Source organism: Solanum dulcamara, chromosome 2, assembly GCF_947179165.1.
Source record: "Solanum dulcamara chromosome 2, daSolDulc1.2, whole genome shotgun sequence".
Taxonomy (NCBI): Eukaryota; Viridiplantae; Streptophyta; class Magnoliopsida; order Solanales; family Solanaceae; genus Solanum; species Solanum dulcamara.
This window is the reverse complement of record NC_077238.1, coordinates 70370089-70394384: the sequence shown is the minus strand read 5'-3', so window position 1 is coordinate 70394384 and position 24296 is coordinate 70370089. Positions and strand designations below refer to the sequence as shown.

The 24296-nt window shown below is 34.9% G+C and overlaps 1 protein-coding gene across 1 annotated transcript; it reads left to right on the top strand.

Moving 5' to 3' along the window:
• The first annotated feature begins 1353 nt into the window (after positions 1-1353).
• Positions 1354-2280, top strand: LOC129872643 (MADS-box transcription factor PHERES 2-like). Its single transcript, XM_055947577.1, has one exon. It carries the CDS (start codon positions 1354-1356, stop codon positions 2278-2280), a length of 927 nt encoding a protein of 308 aa, XP_055803552.1.
• The last annotated feature ends 22016 nt before the right edge of the window (positions 2281-24296 follow it).

Here is a 24296-nt window from a genome sequence, read left to right as displayed (position 1 = left end):
CATGTAGGAACCGACGTCGCACCTCGACCTCCTCCACGTGGCTAATTCGAGTTAGTGAAGATTTCTTGTGGTGAGTTCCCATCTTTCGGGAACAACATCATTTTTATTCTAAGCTTATGTTATGTAGAATACTAAGAATCTTATTGAGGAATTTTTTTGTGACACTTATTTTGAGGGTGAGATAGGGACATGTCTTAGCCCCCGCCAAATCTATTAGTAGAGGTATGTTTGGACACAAATGAAAAATGTTTTTTATTTCCGCTTATGATTGGTTTATCATTACCAATGAAATGCTTAATGAATGCTAAGAGACTTGGGTGGGGTACCTCCAGGTGTCTCATTCGTCGTGTCACGTCTAGGCCCTAGAAAGGATCAAAGAAACTTATATATCAATCCTAATATTATTAAAAGGTTTCTTATTTACAATAAAAAGAAAAAAATCCATGTGAGTAATAAATATACATCTTCATTTGAAAAAAAAATTGTAAGACATTTGAAACTAATCTCCCTTCATCTTGAATATTTTTCTTAAAATGAACAAAAATTTTCTTCTAAATTTCCCAATATTGTAAACACATCATTTTGAGGTGTGAAAATATTTCAGATTGATTTGTCTCAGAACTAATTTAGGAATATTATAATGTGAATCGAGTGACAGGTTGGTGAGTATCAGACATTAACAAAAATATTTAAGCAAGATTGAGTTTCAAATATATTTTAAAGAAACATAAATATTTTACTAAATATGGTTTATCCAAAATTAATAAAAATGATAATGTGCTTCTACAGACATTGTAACATCTACAATCATACATAAATGCCGTTAGATACTTAAAAAGTATTTGTGTTTTTAAAAAAATGATTATTTTTACTCATATTCAAATATTGTCAAAATTGGTATTTCAAAATTCCTAGCCAATATTTAAAATGACCTTGTTTCAATATTTACTTTTGTTCATCCTTCAATTAAAATATACTTTTCAAAAAAAAAAAATTGATGAAGGAAATGAGTAAATTATGACCATATTTTGTGGAGACTACATAGATTAAACATCATTAATATTTTTCCTAATAAGTTGGTCAACATAAGACTGGAACCATAAAATACATATATTTCAAGTTAATTATATCTAGATGTATGTATAAGATCCCCTCAGTTAGTGTTTTTCCAAAATAGTTCTTCCTATCAAGAAACATATGTCAAATTCAAACTATTCGAAAATTTAGAGAATGCAAATATTTTTATATAAGTAGGAGTTAATCCTAGGCAAGAAAAAGCACAACTACTACTACTACTACAAAGCTATTGGATACCACATATCCAAACAAACACATTTCTCCTGCCCTTTAATCATGCCAAGAAACAAAGTTAACTTCACTTTGATTGAAGATGAGAGTAAAAGAAAAGTCTCATACCAGAAAAGACAAAAAGGTCTCTTCAAAAAGTGTGAAGAGCTCAAAACACTTTGTGATGTTGAAGTGGCTGTTGTTGTCTATGGTCCCTATAGAAATGAACCATACATATTTCCAAATAATGACGCTGCACGCACCACTTTTATAAAGTTTAAGGAGTTGCCGACGTTGGAGAAATCCAAAAATATGGTGACAATAGAAGAGTTCACCGAGCAAAGGATCGATAAGTTGGAGGAACAACTACAAAAAATAAGAAAGGAAAATAGAGTCAAGAAAATGACAAATAAGATGTATGAGGTGCTAAGTGGAAAAAACATTTCTGTTGACATGCACCCTTACGATCAGAATGACCTGAGTCGCGTGATCAAGAAAAACCTCAAAGAGGTTTGTGAATTAATGAGGAAAAATGTTGATGTAGAGGGTTCTACATCGAATTCCTCTCAACCCATTGTTGAATCAATGGTAACTGGTAGGACCAACTCTGGAGGGCCTAGGGATCCTTCTCCTCTATTATTTGCACAAATGTTTCCTCCAGTGGGTCCAATATTATTATCTCCAATGCCTCAACAAATGGCTATTAGAGAAAATCCTGGAATGGCCCCTCTAACGCCGTCAACAATAGTGGATTCTCCGATGCCTTCACCAATGATGGCTCCTCCAATGTATTCTCCAATGTTTCCTCCAACGACACAACAAATGGAACCTTCAATAGATATTCCTCCAATTGGTGTAGCAACATCAATGAGTAACCCTATAGAGGATATCCCTTCAATTGATGAATCAACGTCAATGAATAACAATCCGAATAAATCCGATGCCTTATCACCTAATCCTACATTACCTGGGTTACATTATTTGGGTTACTGAATTGTAATGATGATGTAATGACTTTACTGGATGACCCATTTTTTAAAAAATATTAATGTACAAGATCCAAATTACACCATAATTTCTAAGGACCAATGTGTTTCTTGTCAATTAGTATTGTTTTCTATGTCCATGTTGTCCGTTGAATTGTTTGTCTTTTAATATTTTTCATTTCTAGATTGTGTCATAGAACAATCTGTATCACTTTTCCTTTGTCCTCATTTGCGTATCCTTCTATAGTTTTTTATTATTTGTTTCAAACTTTGTTGTTTCATTCACTTATTAAATCTATGGACAATTATTTTAATGTTTACGACATACTGAAATATTTGTTTTTGCTCTTACTACTATTGCTATTGAAATATTGTTGTTGTTAGTATTAATTTCAAAAATGATATCTTACACTTCAAAATCTGACAAACCAATTTACATATTGGGTAAATTTTTATTTTGAAACTTTCTAGTGTAAACTAGTACAACAACAACAACCCAGTGAAATCTCACATGTGGATTCTGGGGAGGGTAAAGTGTACGCAGACCTGACTCTTACCAAGGTAGAATGACTATTTCTGAGAGACCCTCGACTCAGTTGTATTATAAGAGAAGTCAGATAAGGATAAGAAGTTCAAAGCTAAGCAAATAACAAAAGCAACCGAGATAAAATAGAGTAATCAAAGTACAGAAAGTAATAGATTATAATAGAAATCATACCACAAGGAATTATAGTGCACTAATACCCCCTACTAAAAAGAAAGAATAATGAGAATATGGACTAGCCTTCTACCCTAATGTGGGTCCTCCACAACCCCCTATCTAAGGTCATGTCCTAGGTAAGTTGTAACTGCGCCATGTCCTTTCTAATAACCTCTCCCCAATATTTATTCGGCCTATCCCTACCTCTTCTGAAACCATCCATGGCCAACCTCTCACACCTCCGCACTGGGGCATCTATGTCTCTCCTCTTCACGTGCCCAAACCATCTCAGTCGCATTTCCCTCATTTTGTCTTCTACCGAGGCCACGTCTACCTTATCTCGAATAGCCTCATTTCTAATCTTGTCTCTACTAGTATGACCACACATCCATCTCAACATTCTCATTTCAGCAACTTTCATCTTTTGAACGTGAGATACCTTAACTGGCCAACACTCCGCCCCATATAACATAGCCGGTCTTACCACCACTTTGTAGAACTTGTCCTTAAGTTGTGGTGGCACCTTCTTGTCACATAGCACACCGAAAGCGAGCCTCCATTTCAAACTAGTAATGCATCTAAAATTAAAATTGAATCAATGAATCAAAAAAAAATATCAAGAAGACTTATTTAATATTAACATATTTTTTAAAAATATGGTAATAATGCAATATTTATTACTTTCTTGGATTTTGTATGTTAAAAACTTCAACTGTTCTGTTTTAACTTACTTGTATAGAAGTGATGTTTGCACTACAAAAACTTAAAATTAATAATTTATCATCATGCTTATATTTTTCTTTTTATTTATCTAAAAAAAATTCCCTTGATGAAGTCTGGAAATTTGTCTCATGTTTGAAGTTTATTGGACAAAATCAATTTATCCCTTGCATTAGAAATAGAATTTTATGTTTATTTCTACATTGGAAGACACAAATATTCAGATTAAGAAACCAAAAATTAAGGTGGGGGAGATGATAATATATTAATAAGTAAAATTTGAACTACGAAATTAATAATACTTAAAATTTAATATTAAAACATAGATTTACAAATACCCTAAGGTTATTGAAGCATGTCGGTGAAGGTTATAAAATTGTTGATATATTATAATGTACATAGTGATGGCCCAAAACATCTAAGGGCATCACAAAAATTTTATTGCATCAAACTTTTGCATGGCTTTAAAAGATGAGTCTTTCAATTTGTACCTCAATGTAACTTTAAAGAGAGGAAATTGTTGGCATAACTCTTTTACGATTTCAACAGAATAAATGAATTTTAAAAATTTTCTTATGTTTTATTGTTAGATTTCTTATGTGTAAAATATATCAATATTTTAGGAGTTTTGACTTAAGACTAATAAAAATGTAATTGCCACAAAATTAATTGATCTGATCAAATAAATTCTTCTCTTCAATTTTTTATACTTTCTACACCACCTTGATGGAATTATTGATAAAGGAAACAAAAAACTTTTTTCCAAGAAACTTAGTTGATTCTCATCATTTTTATACATGATAATATATACATACTAACAAGCAGTAATTAATATCCTTAAGTAGTCTAATCTGAAACAATAATGTTGATAATTGTGATCAATAGAAGAAAATGCATTTTGTGTTTATTTTTCATCTATTTTCATTAAATATAACATTTCATTAGCTTCTATAAGGAACTATTTCTTTCCAAATCTCTCTAGGGTTGCAAGGAGAAGGTCAACATTTTATTTGTTTAATTTTAGGAGTATACACCTTTCTTGTAATATTGCTAGTGAAATTTCAAGATTACAGACTACAATAAGGGAGTTCTAAAGAAAAATAAAGTCTACACCTTTATTAAATCAAAATTTGAGTTTCGGTGTTTAACAATTCAATATATTTTAATAACCCATCGAGGTCCTTTCCTCCATTTTTTGATCTTTTTGGCGTTTAGAGCTAGCAACACCAAGTCCTTTATGACATACTGGGACTGGGTCTTCAGATACGTTCTTTGACTCAACATCCTTTCTCCTTGTATCCTACTTCTTCACTCTTACTTCTTCTTCTTTTTATTATAGTTCTTGTGTAGTTACTTGTGTTGTACTTACCTTATATTTATGTTGTTTATTATTTATGGAGCTCAGTCGATCTATGGCTTTTGCACCCTGCAGATGATAGTAAGGGTTATCATTGTTGATTTGTAGTTCATATAGAGAAACTTGGATTCGGTGATGTAGTGAGCTCTTAGCGTCTGGAGCTAGGTAGAGGCTTGTCCTAGAAACTCATATTAGTAGAGGCCTTTCGACAGTCAGTTTGATTCAACATATCTTTAAATCAAATATGTTTTCTATTTCAATTTTGTTTAATAGACCTATTCCAGTTGATCTTCCTCATTTAATTATCTTCAATTGTTGTTTTGGATATCTTAGAGTCATGCAAGGACATAAGGTTAGCTTGGAGTCACTTTTAGATCTAAGCACCATTTCGCAACTAGGAGATAGTCTCAGGTCGTCACAGGGTCATTGTGTTAAACCCTAGAGAAATTAATGCACTTTATTTGGCAATTAGCCCATATGATAGAGAGTTGGAAGGAGAATAGGGGAAGATAATTTGGAGGCACATCACCTTCGCTTATGGAATATCTTACATCAACTAGTACCACACCAGTCTGGATCTCACTCGGAGCGCCCATCAAGAAATATAGTTTTAGTATAGAGGTCAAAGATTAGCTCGGATATTTAAAAAATAGGATTCGGGTGTCCCAGAATCAAATACCAATTGGGATGTCAAAAATGATCATAATCGCCGGCATCATTGCCGGTTTTCTCATATACATTGGCAAGTTGATTTTTGCTATGATCACTAAGAGGGCCTCGTAGGTTAAACGGGATATTCCCTTTCCCCTGCTTGACCAAAAGCTATACCAAAATGAGAATGTCTACATAGTCTCGCTGGTAAAAAAATGATCCTTCCTGATTTTTCTGCGTAAGTGAAATATTTTTTTTCCAAGGGGGGGCGGATCCCAGCCTAACTCTACTAGATAGACAAATTTTTAAGCTCAAGCATTTTATCGCTTGTATTTTAAGTATCGACAGGATAGGTCATTACATTTGAACGGGTTAAACTAATCATGACATAAACTTAATAAATTTGTCATTCTTTCTTCCTCTCTGGTTTAAACACATTGACATTAGCTAGAAAGGATCAAAGAAACTTATATATCAATCCTAATATTATTAAAAGGTTTCTTATTTACAATAAAAAGAAAAAAATCCATGTGAGTAATAAATATACATCTTCATTTGAAAAAAAAATTGTAAGACATTTGAAACTAATCTCCCTTCATCTTGAATATTTTTCTTAAAATGAACAAAAATTTTCTTCTAAATTTCCCAATATTGTAAACACATCATTTTGAGGTGTGAAAATATTTCAGATTGATTTGTCTCAGAACTAATTTAGGAATATTATAATGTGAATCGAGTGACAGGTTGGTGAGTATCAGACATTAACAAAAATATTTAAGCAAGATTGAGTTTCAAATATATTTTAAAGAAACATAAATATTTTACTAAATATGGTTTATCCAAAATTAATAAAAATGATAATGTGCTTCTACAGACATTGTAACATCTACAATCATACATAAATGCCGTTAGATACTTAAAAAGTATTTGTGTTTTTAAAAAAATGATTATTTTTACTCATATTCAAATATTGTCAAAATTGGTATTTCAAAATTCCTAGCCAATATTTAAAATGACCTTGTTTCAATATTTACTTTTGTTCATCCTTCAATTAAAATATACTTTTCAAAAAAAAAAACTTGATGAAGGAAATGAGTAAATTATGACCATATTTTGTGGAGACTACATAGATTAAACATCATTAATATTTTTCCTAATAAGTTGGTCAACATAAGACTGGAACCATAAAATACATATATTTCAAGTTAATTATATCTAGATGTATGTATAAGATCCCCTCAGTTAGTGTTTTTCCAAAATAGTTCTTCCTATCAAGAAACATATGTCAAATTCAAACTATTCGAAAATTTAGAGAATGCAAATATTTTTATATAAGTAGGAGTTAATCCTAGGCAAGAAAAAGCACAACTACTACTACTACTACAAAGCTATTGGATACCACATATCCAAACAAACACATTTCTCCTGCCCTTTAATCATGCCAAGAAACAAAGTTAACTTCACTTTGATTGAAGATGAGAGTAAAAGAAAAGTCTCATACCAGAAAAGACAAAAAGGTCTCTTCAAAAAAGTGTGAAGAGCTCAAAACACTTTGTGATGTTGAAGTGGCTGCTGTTGTCTATGGTCCTTTTTGAAATGAACCATATATATTTCCAAATAATGACGCTGCACGCACCACTTTTATAAAGTTTAAGGAGTTGCCGACATTGGAGAAATCCAAAAATATGGTGACAATAGAAGAGTTCACCGAGCAAAGGATCGAGAATTTGGAGGAACAACTACAAAAACTAAGAAAGGAAAATAGAGTCAAGAAAATGACAAATGAGATGTATGCGGTGTTAAGTGGAAAAAATGATCTCTTACACTTCAAAATCTAACAAGCCAATTTACATATTGGGTAAATTTTTATTTTGAAACTTTCTAGTGTAAACTAGTAATGCATCTAAAATTAAAATTGAATCAATGAATCAAAAAATATTATCAAGAAGACTTATTTAATATTAACATATTTTTTTCAAATATGGTAATAATGCAATATTTATTACTTTCTTGGATTTCGTATGTTAAAAACTTCAACTGTTATGTTTTAACTTACTTGTATAGAAGTGATGTTTGCACTACAAAAACTTAAAATTAATAATTTATCATCATGCTTATATTTTTCTTTTTATTTATCTAAAAAAAATTCCCTTGATGAAGTCTGGAAATTTGTCTCATGTTTGAAGTTTATTGGACAAAATCAATTTATCCCTTGCATTAGAAATAGAATTTTATGTTTATTTCTACATTGGAAGACACAAATATTCAGATTAAGAAACCAAAAATTAAGGTGGGGGAGATGATAACATATTCATAAGTAAAATTTGAACTATGAAATTAATAATACTTAAAGTTTAATATTAAAACATAGATTTACAAATACCCTAAGGTTATCGAAGCATGTCGGTGAAGGTTATAAAATTATTGATATATTATAATGTACCTAGTGATGGCTCAAAACATCTAAGGGCATCACAAAAATTTCATTGCATCAAACTTTTGCATGGCCTTAAAAGCCGAGTCTTTCAATTTGTACCTCAATGTAGTTTTAAAGAGAGGAAATTGTTAACATAACTCTTTTACGATTTCAACAGAATAAATGAATTTTCAAAAAAAATTTATGTTTTATTTTTAGATTTCTTACGTGTAAAATATACTAATATTTTAGGAGTTTTGAATTAAGACTAATAAAAATGTAATTGCCACAAAATTAATTGATCTGATCATATAAATTCTTCTCTCCAATTTTTTATACTTTCTACACCACCTTGATGGAATTATTGATAAAGAAAACAAAAAACTTTTTTCCAAGAAACTTAGTTGATTATCATCATTTTTATACATGATAATATATACATACTAACAAGCAGTAATTAATATCCTTAAGTAGTCTAATCTGAAAAAAATAATGTTGATAGTTATGATCAATAGAAGAAAATGCATTTTCTATTTATTTTTAGTCTATTTTCATTAAATATAACATTTAATTAGCTTCTATAAGGAACTATTTCTTTCAAAATCTCTCTAGGGTTGCAAGGAGAAGGTCAACATTTTATGTTTTTAATTTTAGGAATATACACCTTTCTTGTAATATTGCTAGTGAAATTTCAAGATTAGAGACTACAATAAGGGAGTTCTAAAAAAAATATAGTCACACCTTTATTAAATCAAAATTAGAGTTTCGGTGTTTAACAATGCAATATATTTTAATGTCCCCTCTAGGTCATTTCCTCTATTTTTTTTTATCTTTTCGGCGTTTATAGCTAGCAACACCAAGTCATTTATGACTTACTGGGACTGGCAATTCAGTAGCCTGGTCCTTTGTTTGGGTTTCATGCTAGTTTTTATGTTGTGAAGCTCTTAGAGTTTGAAAGGTTGACTTAGGAAAAAACTCTAAGAAGACGTCCTTAGAATGAAGTTCTAACGGGTTCATCATCTCTAGAAGGGTAAATTTAGGATAGTGACGTGGTGAGATCGGATTTCTAGGCTTTCAATGTGAGCTTATGCCATTAGGCATTTTAGCCCTTAAGCTTTGGCCTAAGCTTGAACTTGGTCAATATTCATGGTAAATATGCTCGGATGAGAATTCCATCAGCGCGTTTAGTTCCAAAACATCAATTTGGTCTTGTATGACCTTTCGTTCGGGTCTCAAGGCTTCCGATCTCATTCTGAGCCCTCCTGTGGAATTTAGCTTAAAATTTTGCTTGGGCATGGGAACCACTTTTTGTTGAGACAGCCCCAGTTGGAAGTTTTGGCATCTCTGCTGAGTTCAAAACATCGAATTAGGTGAGGTAGCATAGTTCATTTGCACACATGGGGTTCCGTACAAATCCCAACAACCCCGCAAAAACCTTGGCACTAGCCAAAACCAGCTGGTACAGGGCCAAAATGGCCTTTGTATTCACGACCCTAGAGGTTCGCTTTTGCGTAGGGTTGTCACCCAGGCCTCCACATTTGCAACAACTATAGTCGCGATCGTGAGGCCCTAGCATATAGGTCTCCGCAATTGTGAGGGACCCTCCTCATTCACATGGGCCTGTTCTTGTGTGAGCCTTGATCACGAGCCTTAGGCTTTGTGATCATGATGGGCAATTTTGACTAGTCTTTTAAATAAGACTAGTCATGTACCAGCCTGACCCTATTCACTCTTTTTGCAACTTCTTAAGCTTGGGAGCTCCATTTGAAGCAATTTCAAGTGCTAGATGTTCGTTCGATTATAGTTATGCGTTGGGGTTGTTGGAAAGTTTCAGAAAGCATCTTAGAGAAGTAAATTCATTCCCTAAGGTCTGCCCATCTCTCGTTAGTATTCCTTAATGGTGGATTTTTATGCATGTTGTAATTTTAGGATGTTCCGAGCCCTAAAATTGTGTTCCCTTTTAGGGCACAAGTTTGGCGAGGTAAAATGAATCTTTTAATGGAGTCAATTTTAGGATTACAAATAAGGGTCCCACAATCCCATTTTAGACCCAATTTTGGATCCATCTTCGATTATTTCAAATTTGGTGTCTACACCTTCGTATTTGAATTGTGATTTATATTTTGATAGCATGGCGCTGATCACAGGTGATTCGGAAATGGAAAGCTTCAATATGGAGGTTGTAGAGCATGCTTGATCGGTTTTGAGGTAGGCTATGGTCTTCTCTTTGACTGATCTTTACTAGATAATGTTGAAGTATGGATTACATGTGATATAGGTTGGTAAGAGCCGAGTATTAAGTTTGCTTCATTCTATCCTATTTTTTTGACTTCGATTGAACCTTAGCTAGTATAGTCTCTTAAAATCCTTGGCTTATACTTGTGGCCTTGCGTCCGGCCTGGATTAGTGAGATTATCCTTATTTTAGGATTGAGATTGATTGCCTTAGGCTAGGATTGAGCCTTAGCTTCCTTAGAACATATTTTTTTGCCCTTGTAGCTAGGTGTAGCTTTCGATAGGGCTTGTTTTGGATGGTGTTCCTTGTGCTACTTTCTGAGACCTTAGTGGCTCATAGTAGCTGTAGGTTTGGTGTAGTTATGCTTGGTTGTAGGATGGACTAATATGTTTGTAGTTGGGCGTCGACCCCTGAGAATTACTCCCCTATATTGATTATGGAACTTTTATTGGTGCCTTTGCTTATCGATTAGAGGTAGGCTTATTATACTTTATTGAGCATGTTATGCTGCGGTTGAGTTGTCTTTGTATTGTTGGGCCTAAGGCCATGTTCAAGGAGCAGTTGGACCTCAGGTTAGCTCCCTTCATAGCTTGGTAGGGCTGTAGGACTGGTATTTTATTTCTGTTGAACGTGTTTTATTTGGATGCTGGTGATGGAGTGCATTCCATTAGTTGAGAATTCTTACATGTTTTGTCGTATGATATCGATTCATACATTGGATTTTCACTACTATTTTTCGAAAAAGCATAATTTTACACACTATTACTATTTTAAACTGATTTTATCTTTAAACTGATTTTAATAAGAGTCGTACCTTCAGGAACACTCGATAAACCAATTTTTTAGATATATGAGGCGTCGAGGATATGCTCCTTTTATACTTGAAATATTTAAGGCATATGAGATATACTCAATCTTTTACTTGACTAGGCAACACATCGTTGCCCTTTCATGTATTATTTTTGGCTACCCATTCCTCCAGTACCAAGACGGATAGGAATTGATATAAGACCTGGTTTAGGCCCAGGCAGTGTATAAAGACTTCTCGCATCCCCTTTAGGGCCCCTCTGACCTGGTGTATAATTGTATCAGATGAGGGAGCTATATAAGTCCTACCTGGTAGGACTAGGGCTAGGGTGGGTTGATACACTTAGTTACAGATGGCACTTGTTGTACTTGGGTCTTCAGGTACGTTCTTTGACTCAACATCCTTTCTCCTTGTATCCTACTTCTTCACTCTTACTGGTTATTCTTTCTTACTATAACTCTTGTTTAGTTACTTGTGTTGTACATACCATATATATATATCTTGTTTACACTACTTTATTTATGGAGCTTAGTAGACCTATGACTACTGATTACCATTTGTTTGGTACTCATACTACACTTCTGCACCCTACAGATCATAGTATGGCTTATCGCTGCTGATTTGGATTTCATGCAGAGCATCCGGAGCTAGCTAGATGCTTGTCCTAGCAACTCATATTAGTAGAGGCTTTTAGACAGTCAGTTTGATTCAACATATCTTTAAATCAAATATTTATCTCTTTCAATTTTGTTTAATAGGCCTATTGTATTTTATCTTCTGCATTTAATTATCTTCAATTGTTTTTTGGATATCTTAGTGTAATTTGAGGCCCTAAGGTTAGCTTGGGTCACTTGTAGATCAAAGCACCATGTCACAACTAGGGGATAGTCCCAGGTCGTCACAAGGTCATTGAGTTAAACCCTATAGAAATTAATGTAATTTATTTGACAATTAGCCCATACGATAGAGTGTTGGAAGGAGAATAGGGAAAGAGAATTTGAAGGCACATCACCTTGGTTTATTGAACATGTTACATCAACAAGTACCACGCCAGTCTAGATCACACTCGGAGGACCCATAAAGATGTATAGAGGTCAAAGATTAGCTTGGGTTTGTAAGAAATAGGATCCGAGCGTCCCATATCAGACACTAATTGGGTTGTCAAATGATTGTAACTGCCGGCATCATTTCAAGGTTGCTAATAAATATGGTCAAGTTGATTTTTGCTATGATCACTAAGAGGGTTTGGCAAGTTAAAAGGTCCATTCCCTTTCCCCCCATTTTCCAAAAGCTATGCCAAAATGAGAATGTCTACACGGTCTCACTAGTAAAAACAAATGACCCTTTTTGATTTTTCTGCATAAGAGAATTTTTTTTTCTTCATTTTCCTTATCACGCCCCAGAAGGATACCCTAGGTGTGGACGACACTTTGAGACTATTGCTAGTCCCCAAGTGAACCACTTGGCCTATTCACAATCATTCAATCAACTCTCTATCAGTGAAAGACTTAACTCATCAAGATGATCAAATAAATACTTATAGAGTAAGGCCAAAGCCAACAATCTGTCTAATCCAATCAACAAGACTAGTATGAAAGGAACTAGCCAAAAGATAATCTCAAATCAATAAGTCAACAATCTAGTCTATGAAGCCTTTATCAACTGTCTAAGTGGTGCCAATGACAGGTTCATGGCTACCAAATAAAAATAAAAGGAATGTCAGAACTCAAAAGCTAGATGATAAAGTAGTGGTATCCTCCGAAGCAAGGAGGACTCACTAATCAGCTAGAATGTAAGTAGATCCTTAATGACGTGCTTGTTGATGATCTCTAGTACCTGTCTCTGCATCATTTTTATGATGTAGACCCAAATAGACGTCAGTACGTGGAATGTACGAGTATGTAATATGGCAGAATAAAACATGCATCAAGATAGAATAATACCAGTTCAAATATCTCAAATCGGAAAGATGAGGAACTCAATTAGGATATCGTAAGTCTAAGGAAAGAATAAGGTTTAGACAGAGATGAATCATATACAATCCAATCCAATCCAATAAACTTAGATTACTATCAAGACCTATAAGGGAGTTTCTCTAATCTGACAACAATCAGTTATGTGCTATTGATCGTACAAAAGCTCATTGTTGTTGCCACAACCGTCCAGTACTTTGCTAGGGTAAAGGAAGAATCATCCAATCAAGTATCCAATCAAGAAATCAAGTCCTATATTTTTAGGACATTCAAATTAAGGGAAACATCTAAATTTAATGGTTCAATCCTCTTCTACGCTGGCTATGTAGTTATTGGGTTTGAGTTATTACTTACTCTTACCCAATTTGATGCTCGATACTCCTCCCAAGACTCAATACTCATAAGAAAATCAATCCCAATCAACCAAACAAAAGTCTCATATGGATTTTTATCAGCTCATCAATTCTATCAAATTAATCCATTCGGACAATCAATCTTCCAATCATTTCCAGATCATTCATTAATGAGTAGTTGAGACAATTATTTATGACAACATTTAGTTGAGACCATTCAATTGAGCTCAATAGTGAAGATACAAGGACTATCAAGTTTCATGAAAACTATCATCATGATCACATCACAATCACAATCATGCATTCACAAGTTCAAGTCTCTAGACTCACTCCTTAGGCATGTACATTCATTGTTGTTGAAAATACTATTAGGGTTTATGGTGTAAATAGTTTAAATCATTTGTTCAGAAAACATTTTCATAGAAAAACATCTATTTCGTAAAAGTAGGTAAAATATGTAAATTTAAGGAAAATATCTTGGAACACAATCATTGGAACTCAAATCATTCACAATCAACCTATCACGATGATGGGGCACATGGAAGAACAATGTACATGCTTTATTTTAGCCTTACATACTTGGGATGAAGACAAGACAATCAATCTTGCAAGAGTTTGCTCGAATCTTTAGAACCCTAGCCTTTTCTTCACTCCTTAGCCCTAAGTCTATAGTTAGAATGTGTAGAAGAACATAGGAATGTTTAAAAACTCTTTTAAGGTCGAAAAAGACCTATATTGGTCGTGGGTTAAGTATAGGAGTGGTGGGAAAAAGACCAGAATGCCCCTCCCTTAAAAATAAAAATGAGTAGAAAATTGCCCTAAGTCTCATAGTGCATTTTTTCCCAAAAATTTCCAATCAAATTCTAACCCCGTAAAAAATACCCAGGATAAGATTAAGTGTAAGTCCGGGCCAGGTGCGCATCGCTTTCCGTCATTTCACTCTGAAAATTTATCTTTCGATCCAATTAGCCTAAAATTTGACCAAGACCATTTTCTCACATAATTTTTCCCGCTGATCAATATTCCAACCTCGGATTGGCTGAAAGAGTTAAGAACTATGCATTATGCAAGTGTTCTTTACTATAAGGGTATTTTGATAATTTTATCGGGTGTAACATTATCTCCCCATTGGGATCATTCATCCTTGAATGAAGAGTAAACTAGGTGTGGACTCGAGGTACAAATTACAATCAGGACTCAATCAAATTAACCAAATCACAATCAGCCAATCTAGACAATCAACTATTCAAATTTAAGAATAGACAAATCAGTTCAAGTCAAGAGTAGGGACATTACCTTCCATATACTCGTCATTTGGCACGAATAGATGTGAGTAAATAGCTTTCATATCTTCCTTATCTTCCCATGTGGCATCCTCAATAAATTGATTCTTCCACAAGACTTTGACTGAGGCAATCTCTTTTGCCCTCAACTTATGAACCTGACAATCAAGGATTTGGACGAGAATCTCTTTATAGGACAGACTATCTTTTACTTCAATACTATCAATGGAACTACTAATGAAGGTTCTCCCAAGCACTTCTTTAACATTGAAACATGAAATACCAAATGGATGGTGGCTAACTCAAAAGGTAACTCCAACTCAGAAGCGACGCTTCCAATCCTCCTCACAATCTGGTAGGGACCAATGTATCGGGGACTAATCTTTCCCTTGTTTCCAAACCTCATGACACCCTTCATGGGTGACACTTTCAAGTACACCCAATCATCCACCTCAAACTCTAACTCTCTCCTTATCACATCGGTGTAAGATTTCTGGCGACTGTGGGCTGTCTTCAGCCTCTCTCGAATAACCTTCACCTTCTCCATAGCTTGGTATACAAAATTAGTCCCAATCAACGCAACTTTACCAACTTCAAACCACCCAATTGGTGATCTACACCTCCTCCCATACAAAGCTTCATAGGGAGCCATCTGGATACTTGCATGATAACTATTATTGTATGTAAACTCAATGAGAGGTAAATGATCATCCCAATTACCTTTGAAGTCAAGTACACATGCCCTCAACATATCCTATAATGTCTGAATGGTGCGCTCTGCTTGGCTATTTGTCTGGAGATGAAAGGTTGTACTAAGATTCACTTTTGAACCCAGTCCTTTCTGAAAAGATCTCCAAAATTGGGAAGTGAATTAGGCTCCTTTATCTGAGATAATAGACATGGGGAACCCTATGCAATCTGACAATCTCCCTAATATATAATCTTGTATAATCATCTGCGGTGTCCGTAGTCTTAACTGCCAAGAAGTAGGATGATTTAGTCATTCTATCCATAATCACCCAAATCAAATCATGCTACTTTTGAGACCTTGGAAAACCTATAATAAAGTCCATTTCCATTTGGAATCTCCTATTTTCATTCTGGAATCTCTATAATCTGAGCAAACCCACATGGCCTTTGATGCTCAACTTTAACCTGTTTGGCAATTCGGGCACTTGGGAACAAATTCAGCAATATTCCTCTTCATTCCACTTTACCAATAGACTTCCCTCAAGTCATGATACATCTTTGTATAACCAAGAAGAATAGAGTATCTGGAACTATGAGCTTCATCTATATTCTTTTCTCGGATATCATCAACATTTGGGACGCACAATCTATTCTAGTACCTCAACACTCCATCTCCTTCTTTGGAGAAAACCATCACCTTTTGTTTGGGAATATATTCCTTCAACTAAAGGAGGATAGAATCTTTGTCTTGGTTTTCTTTCATCTCTGCCACAAGGGATGATGTAGACCCATTCTGAACATTAACTCCACCTTCATTATTCTCCTCAAGATGAACTCCCAATCGAGCTAATCTATTTACCTCTTTAGCCAATTCTTTCTTTCCCTCCTCTATATGGGCAGTGCTACCCATAAACAACTTGCTAAGAACATCTGCAATAACATTGGCTTTACCTGGTGATAGAGAATGCTTATGTCATAATCCTTGAGAAACTCTAGCCATCTCCTCTGCCTCAGGTTGAGTTCTTTCTGACCAAAGACATATTGTAGGCTCTTGTGGTCAGTGAACACATCCACATGCACTTCATACAAATAATGACACCAAATTTTAAGAGCAAATACCAGACCTGCTAGTTCAAGGTCATGAATTAGGTAATTTCCCTTATTAATCTTAAGCTATCTCGAAGCATAAGCTATCACTTTTCCCCTTTACATCAACACATAGCCCAAACTAACTCTAGATGCATCACAATAGATTACAAAATCTTCTATTCCATCAGGCAAAGTCAAAACAAAAGTGGTGGTCAGTTTGGTCTTTAATTTCTGGAAACTCTCCTCACAAGCATCGTACCATTGAAACTTTTCTTTTGGGTCAGTTTAGTCAATGGGGATGATATGTATGAGAATACCTCGACAAATCTATGGTAGTAGCCAACCAAACCCAAGAAGCTCCTTATATCAGTTAGGGATGTGGGTCTAGGCCAATTTTTCACTGCGTCTATTTTCTGGGTATCAACCCGAATACCATCTCCAGATATAATGTGGCCTAGGAACTCCACTAACGCTATCCAGAATTCACATTTGGAGAATTGGCATACAACTCCTTGTCTTTCAGAGTCTGGAGGACAACTCTAAGGTGATAGATATGCTCTTCCTCATTCTTGGAGTAGACCAAAATATCATCGATAAAGAAAATTACAAACATATGAAGATATGGCTTGAAAACCCACTTCATGAGATCCATAAAGGTTGCGGGTGCATTAGTCAACCCAAAGCACATGACCAAAAACTCAAAATAGCCATAACGGGTCCAAAAAGCTATTTTTGGGATATCACATTCTCTCAGTTTCAACTGATGGTAACCTGATCTGAGGTCTATCTTTGAAAAATAGGAGGCACCCAAAAGTTGGTCAAACAAATCATCTATCCTTGGGAGAGGATGCTTGTTCTTTACTCTAACCTGGTTCAGTTGCCGATAATCAATACATATTGTAAAGGAACCATCTTTCTTTTGCATGAATAGTATAGGAGCACCCCAAGGTGAGATATTCAGCCTAATAAATCTCTTATCTAACAAATATTTGAATTTCTTTTTCAATTCTTTCAATTCAGCAAGAGTCATTCTATAAAGAGGAATAAAGATAGGTTGAGTATCGAGATGAACATCAATCCCAAAGTTGATCTCCCTTTTAAGAGGGACTCCAGGAAGATCCTCAGGGAACACTTCAGGAAATTCATTCACAATTGGAACTGACTCAAGAGTAGGAGACTCAAAACCATCATCCTTGACCCTAACGATGTGATAAATACACCTTTTAGAGATCAAATTTCTGTCCCTAAGGTAGGAAATAAATTTACCCTTAGGCACAAAAGGACTACCCCTCCACTCTAAGCCAGGATCATATGGGTATTTGCACTCAACAATCCGAGTTCTATAATCAACAGAGGCATAACAGGTATAAAGCTAGTCCATGCTAAGAATCACATCAAAATCAACCATGTCCAACTCAACTAAGTCAGCCATGTCATCTCTGTGATAGATTGACACAGTACACTCTCTACCCTCTCAGCTAAGATAGAATCACCATTAGGAGTAGACACACTAAAAGGCTCAACAAGACACTCGAGAACTTTATCAAACTTAGAAGCCACATAAGGAGTTACAAATGACAAAGTGGAACTCGGGTCCAACAAATCATAATAATCAAAGGAAAAGACTCGAATCATACCTGTAACAACATCTAGGGAGTTCACCTGATCTTAGCAACTACCCATGGCATATAAACGGTTTGTACCCCGCTCATACCAGAAGTAGCACCCCTCTGATTTCCTCGAACTGGTAGTGCTAGAGCAGAAGATTGGGATTTGCTGGCCCACTTCATACAGTCTCTCTGAATGTGACTGACTTGGACATACTTATAGCACCCATTCCCTCCCTCACGGCATTCTCCCATGTGAATTTGTCCATACTTACCACATGGTGGCACACCTCTAGAACCTTAAGCCACACTAGCTTATGATTGTGATCCCTGGGCAATTAAGTTTTGGGACCTCTATTCATTTTTGATCCTGGGTGTAGGCGCACTAGTAGATGATGGATCTAGGTCAGATGGTCATATATGAAAATGACTCGCATTCCCATTCCCTCTCTTACCAACCTCATGACTGGATATCTTGGCCCTTTTGCTCCTAAACTCCTCCCTGTCTTGTATATTCTCCTCCTCCATCTACTTCACATAAGTCATCAACCTACCAATATCTATGTATCCAATCAGAATTGCTTCCCTTACCTCTCTCTTTGTCGAATGACCCAGTCCATCCACATATAAGCTCATCTTACTCCTCATATCAGCAACCATCTCAAGAGCATAACGGGACAGGTTTGTGAACTTGAGACTATACTTTTGTACAAATTCAAGAACTTTCTTACCTTAGCCTTTCTTAGCTCCCTCCGAAAGAAACGACCCAAGAAAGATTTCTCAAATACTACCTAAGTCGGCACTAGTACACCTACTGCTCTATTCTTTCTCCACTGATCAAATCATAGTATGGCCACCTGTAGGCAGCCAACTCAACTCTGTCAACATCATCCATATGCATCACTTGAAATTTCTGTAGCTCCTCAATGTAGTTCTCCAAGTGTTTACTGGGTGTAGACTTTATGAACTCAGGTAGGTTCATTCTCAAGAATTCACGGACCTTACATATGCCCAGAGCATTCTATCTACCTGCTCCCTGTATAGGAACTGGTGTTGTCACTGCCTAAGACAAAGTCTGTGGGGGATGCACTGTAGGCACCGATCCTCGTTGTCCCTAAGACACTTGCTGTTCGGGTTAGTTAACATTTTGCCTGGCTAGGCATCCTCTGCCCCTAGCTTGTCCGGCATCTCTTCTTAGAGGCATGATCTGAACTCAAAACATGAACGCACGAATTAAAAGTGAACTTTCATAGAGTTAAACTCTATTGCACAAACTCAGAATATGAAAGAAGAGAAACAATTCTTAATATCCTATAGCCTCCTTATTATAAGTGTGGTGCACAACACACACATAAGAAAGACTCTACTAGACACGGATTCATAGACTCCTTAGGACTCTTGAACTATGTTCTCTATTACCAAGTTTTTCACACCCCGGGAGGATACCCTAGGCATCCCCGGTACTTTGAGACTATTGCTAGTCCCCAAGTGAACCACTTGGCCTGTTTACACAATCATTCAATCAAATTTCTATCAACGGAAGACTTAAATCATCAAGATGATCAAATAAATACTTATATAATAAGGCCAAAGATGAACAATCTGTCTAATCTAATCAACAAGACTAGTACGAATGAAATTAGCCAAATGATATTCTAAAATCAACAAGTCAACAATCTAGTCTATGAAGCCTCTATCAACTGTCTAAGTGGTGCCAATAATAGGTTCATGGCTACCAAATCAAAATAAAAGGAACATCAGAAATCAAAAACTAGATGATAACGTAGTGGTATCCTCCGAAGTAGGGAGGACTTACCAATCAGCTAGAATGTAAATAGATCCCTAACGGCGCAATTGTTGATGATCTATAGTACTTATTTCTGCATCATAAAATGATGCAAGCCCAAATAGATATCATTATGTGGAATGTACGAGTATGTAATATGGCAGAATAAAATATGCATCAAGATAGAATAATACTAGTTCAAATATCTCAAATTAGAAAGATGAGGAACTCAATCGGGATATCATAAGTCTAAGGCAAGAATAAGGTTTAGACAGAGATCAATCATATACAATCCAATCCAATACAATTAGATCAAATCCAATCAAATAAGAGTACTATCAAGACCTATATGGGAGTTTCTCTTATCCAACAATAATCACTTATGAACCAGTGATCATACAATAAGATTGTTGTTGTTGCTACAACCGTTCATTTCTTTGCTAGGGTAAAGGACGAATCATGCAATCAGGGATCCAATCAAGCAATCAAGTCCTATCTTTTTAGGACATTCAAATCAAGGGAAACATCCAACTTTAATGGATCAATCCTCTCCTATGCTGGCTACGTAGTTATTGAGTTTGAGTTATTACTTACTCTTACCTAATTCGATGCTCGATACTCCTTCCAACACTCAATTCTCATAAGGAAATCAATCCCAATCAACCAATGAACAAGTCTCATATGGACTTTTATCAGTTCATTAGTTCTATCAAATCAATCTATTCAAATAATCAATCTTCCAATCATTCCCAGATCATTCATTTATGAGTAGTTGGGATAATTATTTATGAAAACATTTAGTGGAGACCATTCAATTGAGTTCAATAGTGATGATACAAGGACTATCAGATACAAAGACTTTCAAGTTTCATGAGAACTATCATCATGCTCACATGATAATCACAATCATGCATTTACAAGTTCAAGGCTTTGGACTCAATCCTTAGGCATATACATTCAATTTTGGTCAAAATACTATTACAATTTATGGTGTAAGTGGTTTAAATCATTTTTTTAGGAAACAAGTTCATATAAAAACATCAATTTTGTATTAGTAGGTAAAATATGTAAATTTAAGGAAAATCTCTTGGAACACAATCATGGGAACTCAAATCATTCACAATCATGGGGAACATGAAAGAACAATTTCCATGCTTTAGTTTAACCTTACATACTTGGGATTAAGACAAAACAATCAATCTTGCAAGAGTTTGCTAGAATCTTTAGAACCCTATCCTTTTCTTCACTCCTTAGCCCTAAGTTTCTAGTTAGAATACGTAGAAGAACTTAGGAATGTTTAGAAACTCTTTTACGGTCAAAAATGACCTATATTAGTCATGAGTTAAGTATAGGAGGGGTGGGAGAAAGACTGAAATCCCCTCCCTTAAAAATAAAAACGAGCAGAAAATTGGCCTCTGTCGCGCACTTGTTCCCTCATAGTGCATTTTTTTCCAAATTTTTTTGATCAAATTCTAATCCTGTAGAAAATACCAAGTATAAGATTAAATGTCGTGGACCTGGCGCACACTCCTCTGCTTTACGTTATTTCACTTTGAAAATTTATCTTTCAATCCGATTGGCCTAAAATTCGACTAAGACCATTTTCCCACACAATTTTCCCCTTGATTGATATTCCAGCCTCGGATTGGCCGAAAATGTTAAGGATGATACGTTATGCGAGCATTTTTTATTCTAAGGGTATTTTGATAATTTTACCGGGTGTAACATTCCTGCGTAAGAGAAATATTTTTTTTTCATTTTCCCGTGTAAGAGAAATATTTTTTCCAAGGTGGGGCGGATCCCAGCCTAACTCTACTAGATAGACCAATTTTCAAACTCAAGATTTTATCATTGGTATTTTTAATAACGACAGGATGAGTCATTACATTTAAACGAGTTAAACTAAACATGACATAGACTTAATAAATTCGTCATTCTTTCTTCCTCTCTGGTTTAAACAAATTGACATTAGCTAGAAAGAATCAAAGAAACTTATATATAATCCTAATATTATTAACAGTTATCTTATTTACCATAAAAAATTCATTAGAGTAATAAATTTACATCTTCATTTGATAAAACATTAGTAAGACATCGAAAACTAGCCTCCCTTCATCTTCAGTATTTTTCTTAAAACGAACAAAAAATTCATTTAAATTTCACACTATTGTATACACATCATTTTGATGTGTGCAAATATTTCATATTGATTTGTCTCAAAATTAATTTAGAAATATATATAATGTGAATCAAGTGACAGGTTGGTGAGTATCGGACATTAGCAAAAATATTTAAGTAAGATTGAGTTTCAAATATATTTGAAAGCAACATAAATATTTTACTAAATATGGTTTATCCAAAATTAATAAAAATAACAATGTGCTTCTACAAACGTTGTAACATCTACAATCATACATAAATTTCCATTTGATATTTAAAAAATCTTAGCCAGTATATAAAATGACATTGTTTCAATATTTACTTTTGTTCATCCTTCAGTTAAAATATACTTTTTTAAAAAAAACTTGATGAAGTAACTGAGTAAATTATGACCATATTTTGTGGAGACTACTTAAACTAATATTTTTCCTAATAAGTTGGTCAACATAAGACCGGAATCATAAAATACATATATTTCAAGATGATTTTATCTAGTTGTGTATTTCAGGTCCCCTCATTTAGTGCTTATCCAAAATTGTTCTTGCTATCAAGAAAAATATGTCAAATTCAAATTATTCAAAAATTTACAGAATGGAAATATTTTTATATAAATAGGAGTTAATCCTAGGCAAGAAAAAGGAAAATAACTACTACAACAAAAAATCTATTGGATACCATATATCTAAACAAATACATTTCTCCTCCCCTTTAATCATGCCAAGAAACAAAGTTAACTTCACTTTGATTGAAGATAAGAGTAAAAGAAAAGTATCATATCAGAAAAGACAAAAAGGTCTCTTCAAAAAGTGTGAAGAACTCAAAACACTTTGTGATTTTGAACTGACAATTGTTGTTTATGGTCCTTAAAGAAATGAACCATCATATTTCCAAATAATGATGCTGCACAAAACACTTTTATAAAGTTTAAGGAGTTGCTGACATTGGAGAAATCCAAAAATATGGTGACAACAAAAGAGTTCACCGAGCAAAGGATCAAGAAGTTGGAGGAACAACTATAAAAAATAAGAAATGAAAACAGGGACAAGAAAAAGACAAATGAGATGTATGAAGTCTTAAGTGGAAAAAACATTTGACATACACCTTATGATCATAACGAGTTGAGTCATGTGATCAAGAAAAACCTCAAAGATGTACATGAATTAATGAGAAAAAATGTTGATGGAGAGAGTTCTACATCGAATGCCCCTCAACCCATTACTGAATCAATGGTAACCGGTAGGAACAACTCCCGAGGCTAAGTGATCCTTCTCCTTTTTCCTCTAGGTCATTTCCTCCATTATTTGATCTTTTTGACGTTTAAAGCTAGCAACCCCAAGTTGTTTATGACTTACTCAAACTAACAATTCAGTCTCCTTGTCCTTTGTTTGGGTTATACGCCAAATTTTGTGTTATGAAGATCTTAGAATTTGAATGGTTGAATTCAAAAAAAACCATAAGAAGACAACCTCAAAATGAAGTTCTAATGGTTCCATCAGCTCTAGAAGGGTGAATTTAGGATAATGACATGGTTGGCTCAGATTTCAAGGCTTTTGGTGCTAGTTTTTAGCCCCTAAGCTTTGGTCTAAGTTTGACCTTGGTCAATATTCTTGGTAAACATGCTCGGATGAGAATTCTGGCAGTGCATTTATTTTTAAAACATCAATTTGGTTTGGAACAACCTTTTGTACTGGTCTAAAGGCTTTCGATCTCATTTTGAGACCCCTTGTGAAATTTAGCTTAAGACTGTGTTTGGGCGTGGGATGATTTTGTGTTGAGAGAAACTCAAGTGTTAGGTGTTCGTTCGATTTTGGCTACACATTGGGGTTGTTGTAAGTTTTGGAAAGCGACGTAGTGACGTAAATTTGTTCCCCAAGGGCTGCCCAGTTTAGTATTCCTTAATGGTAGATTTTTATGCACGTTGGGATGTTCCAAGCCCCAAATTGTCTTTCTTTTTGGGGCACAAGTTTAGGGAGATAAAATGAATCTTTTCATGAAGTCAATTTATGGATTACCGATGTGGGTCCCACAATCCCATTTTAGACCAAATTTTGAATCCATCTCCGATTATTGTAAATTTGGTGTCTAAGCCCTCGTATTTGTATTGTTATTGATATTTTGATAGTGTGGAGGTGACCACAGGTGATTCAGAGGAGGAAAGCTTCAATACAGAGGATGCAGAGTGCACGTGATCGGCT

Excerpts from the sequence above, each read along its gene's own strand:
- LOC129872643 (XM_055947577.1), top strand. The coding sequence starts at position 1,354 with ATGCCAAGAAACAAAGTTAACTTCACTTTGATTGAAGATGAGAGTAAA.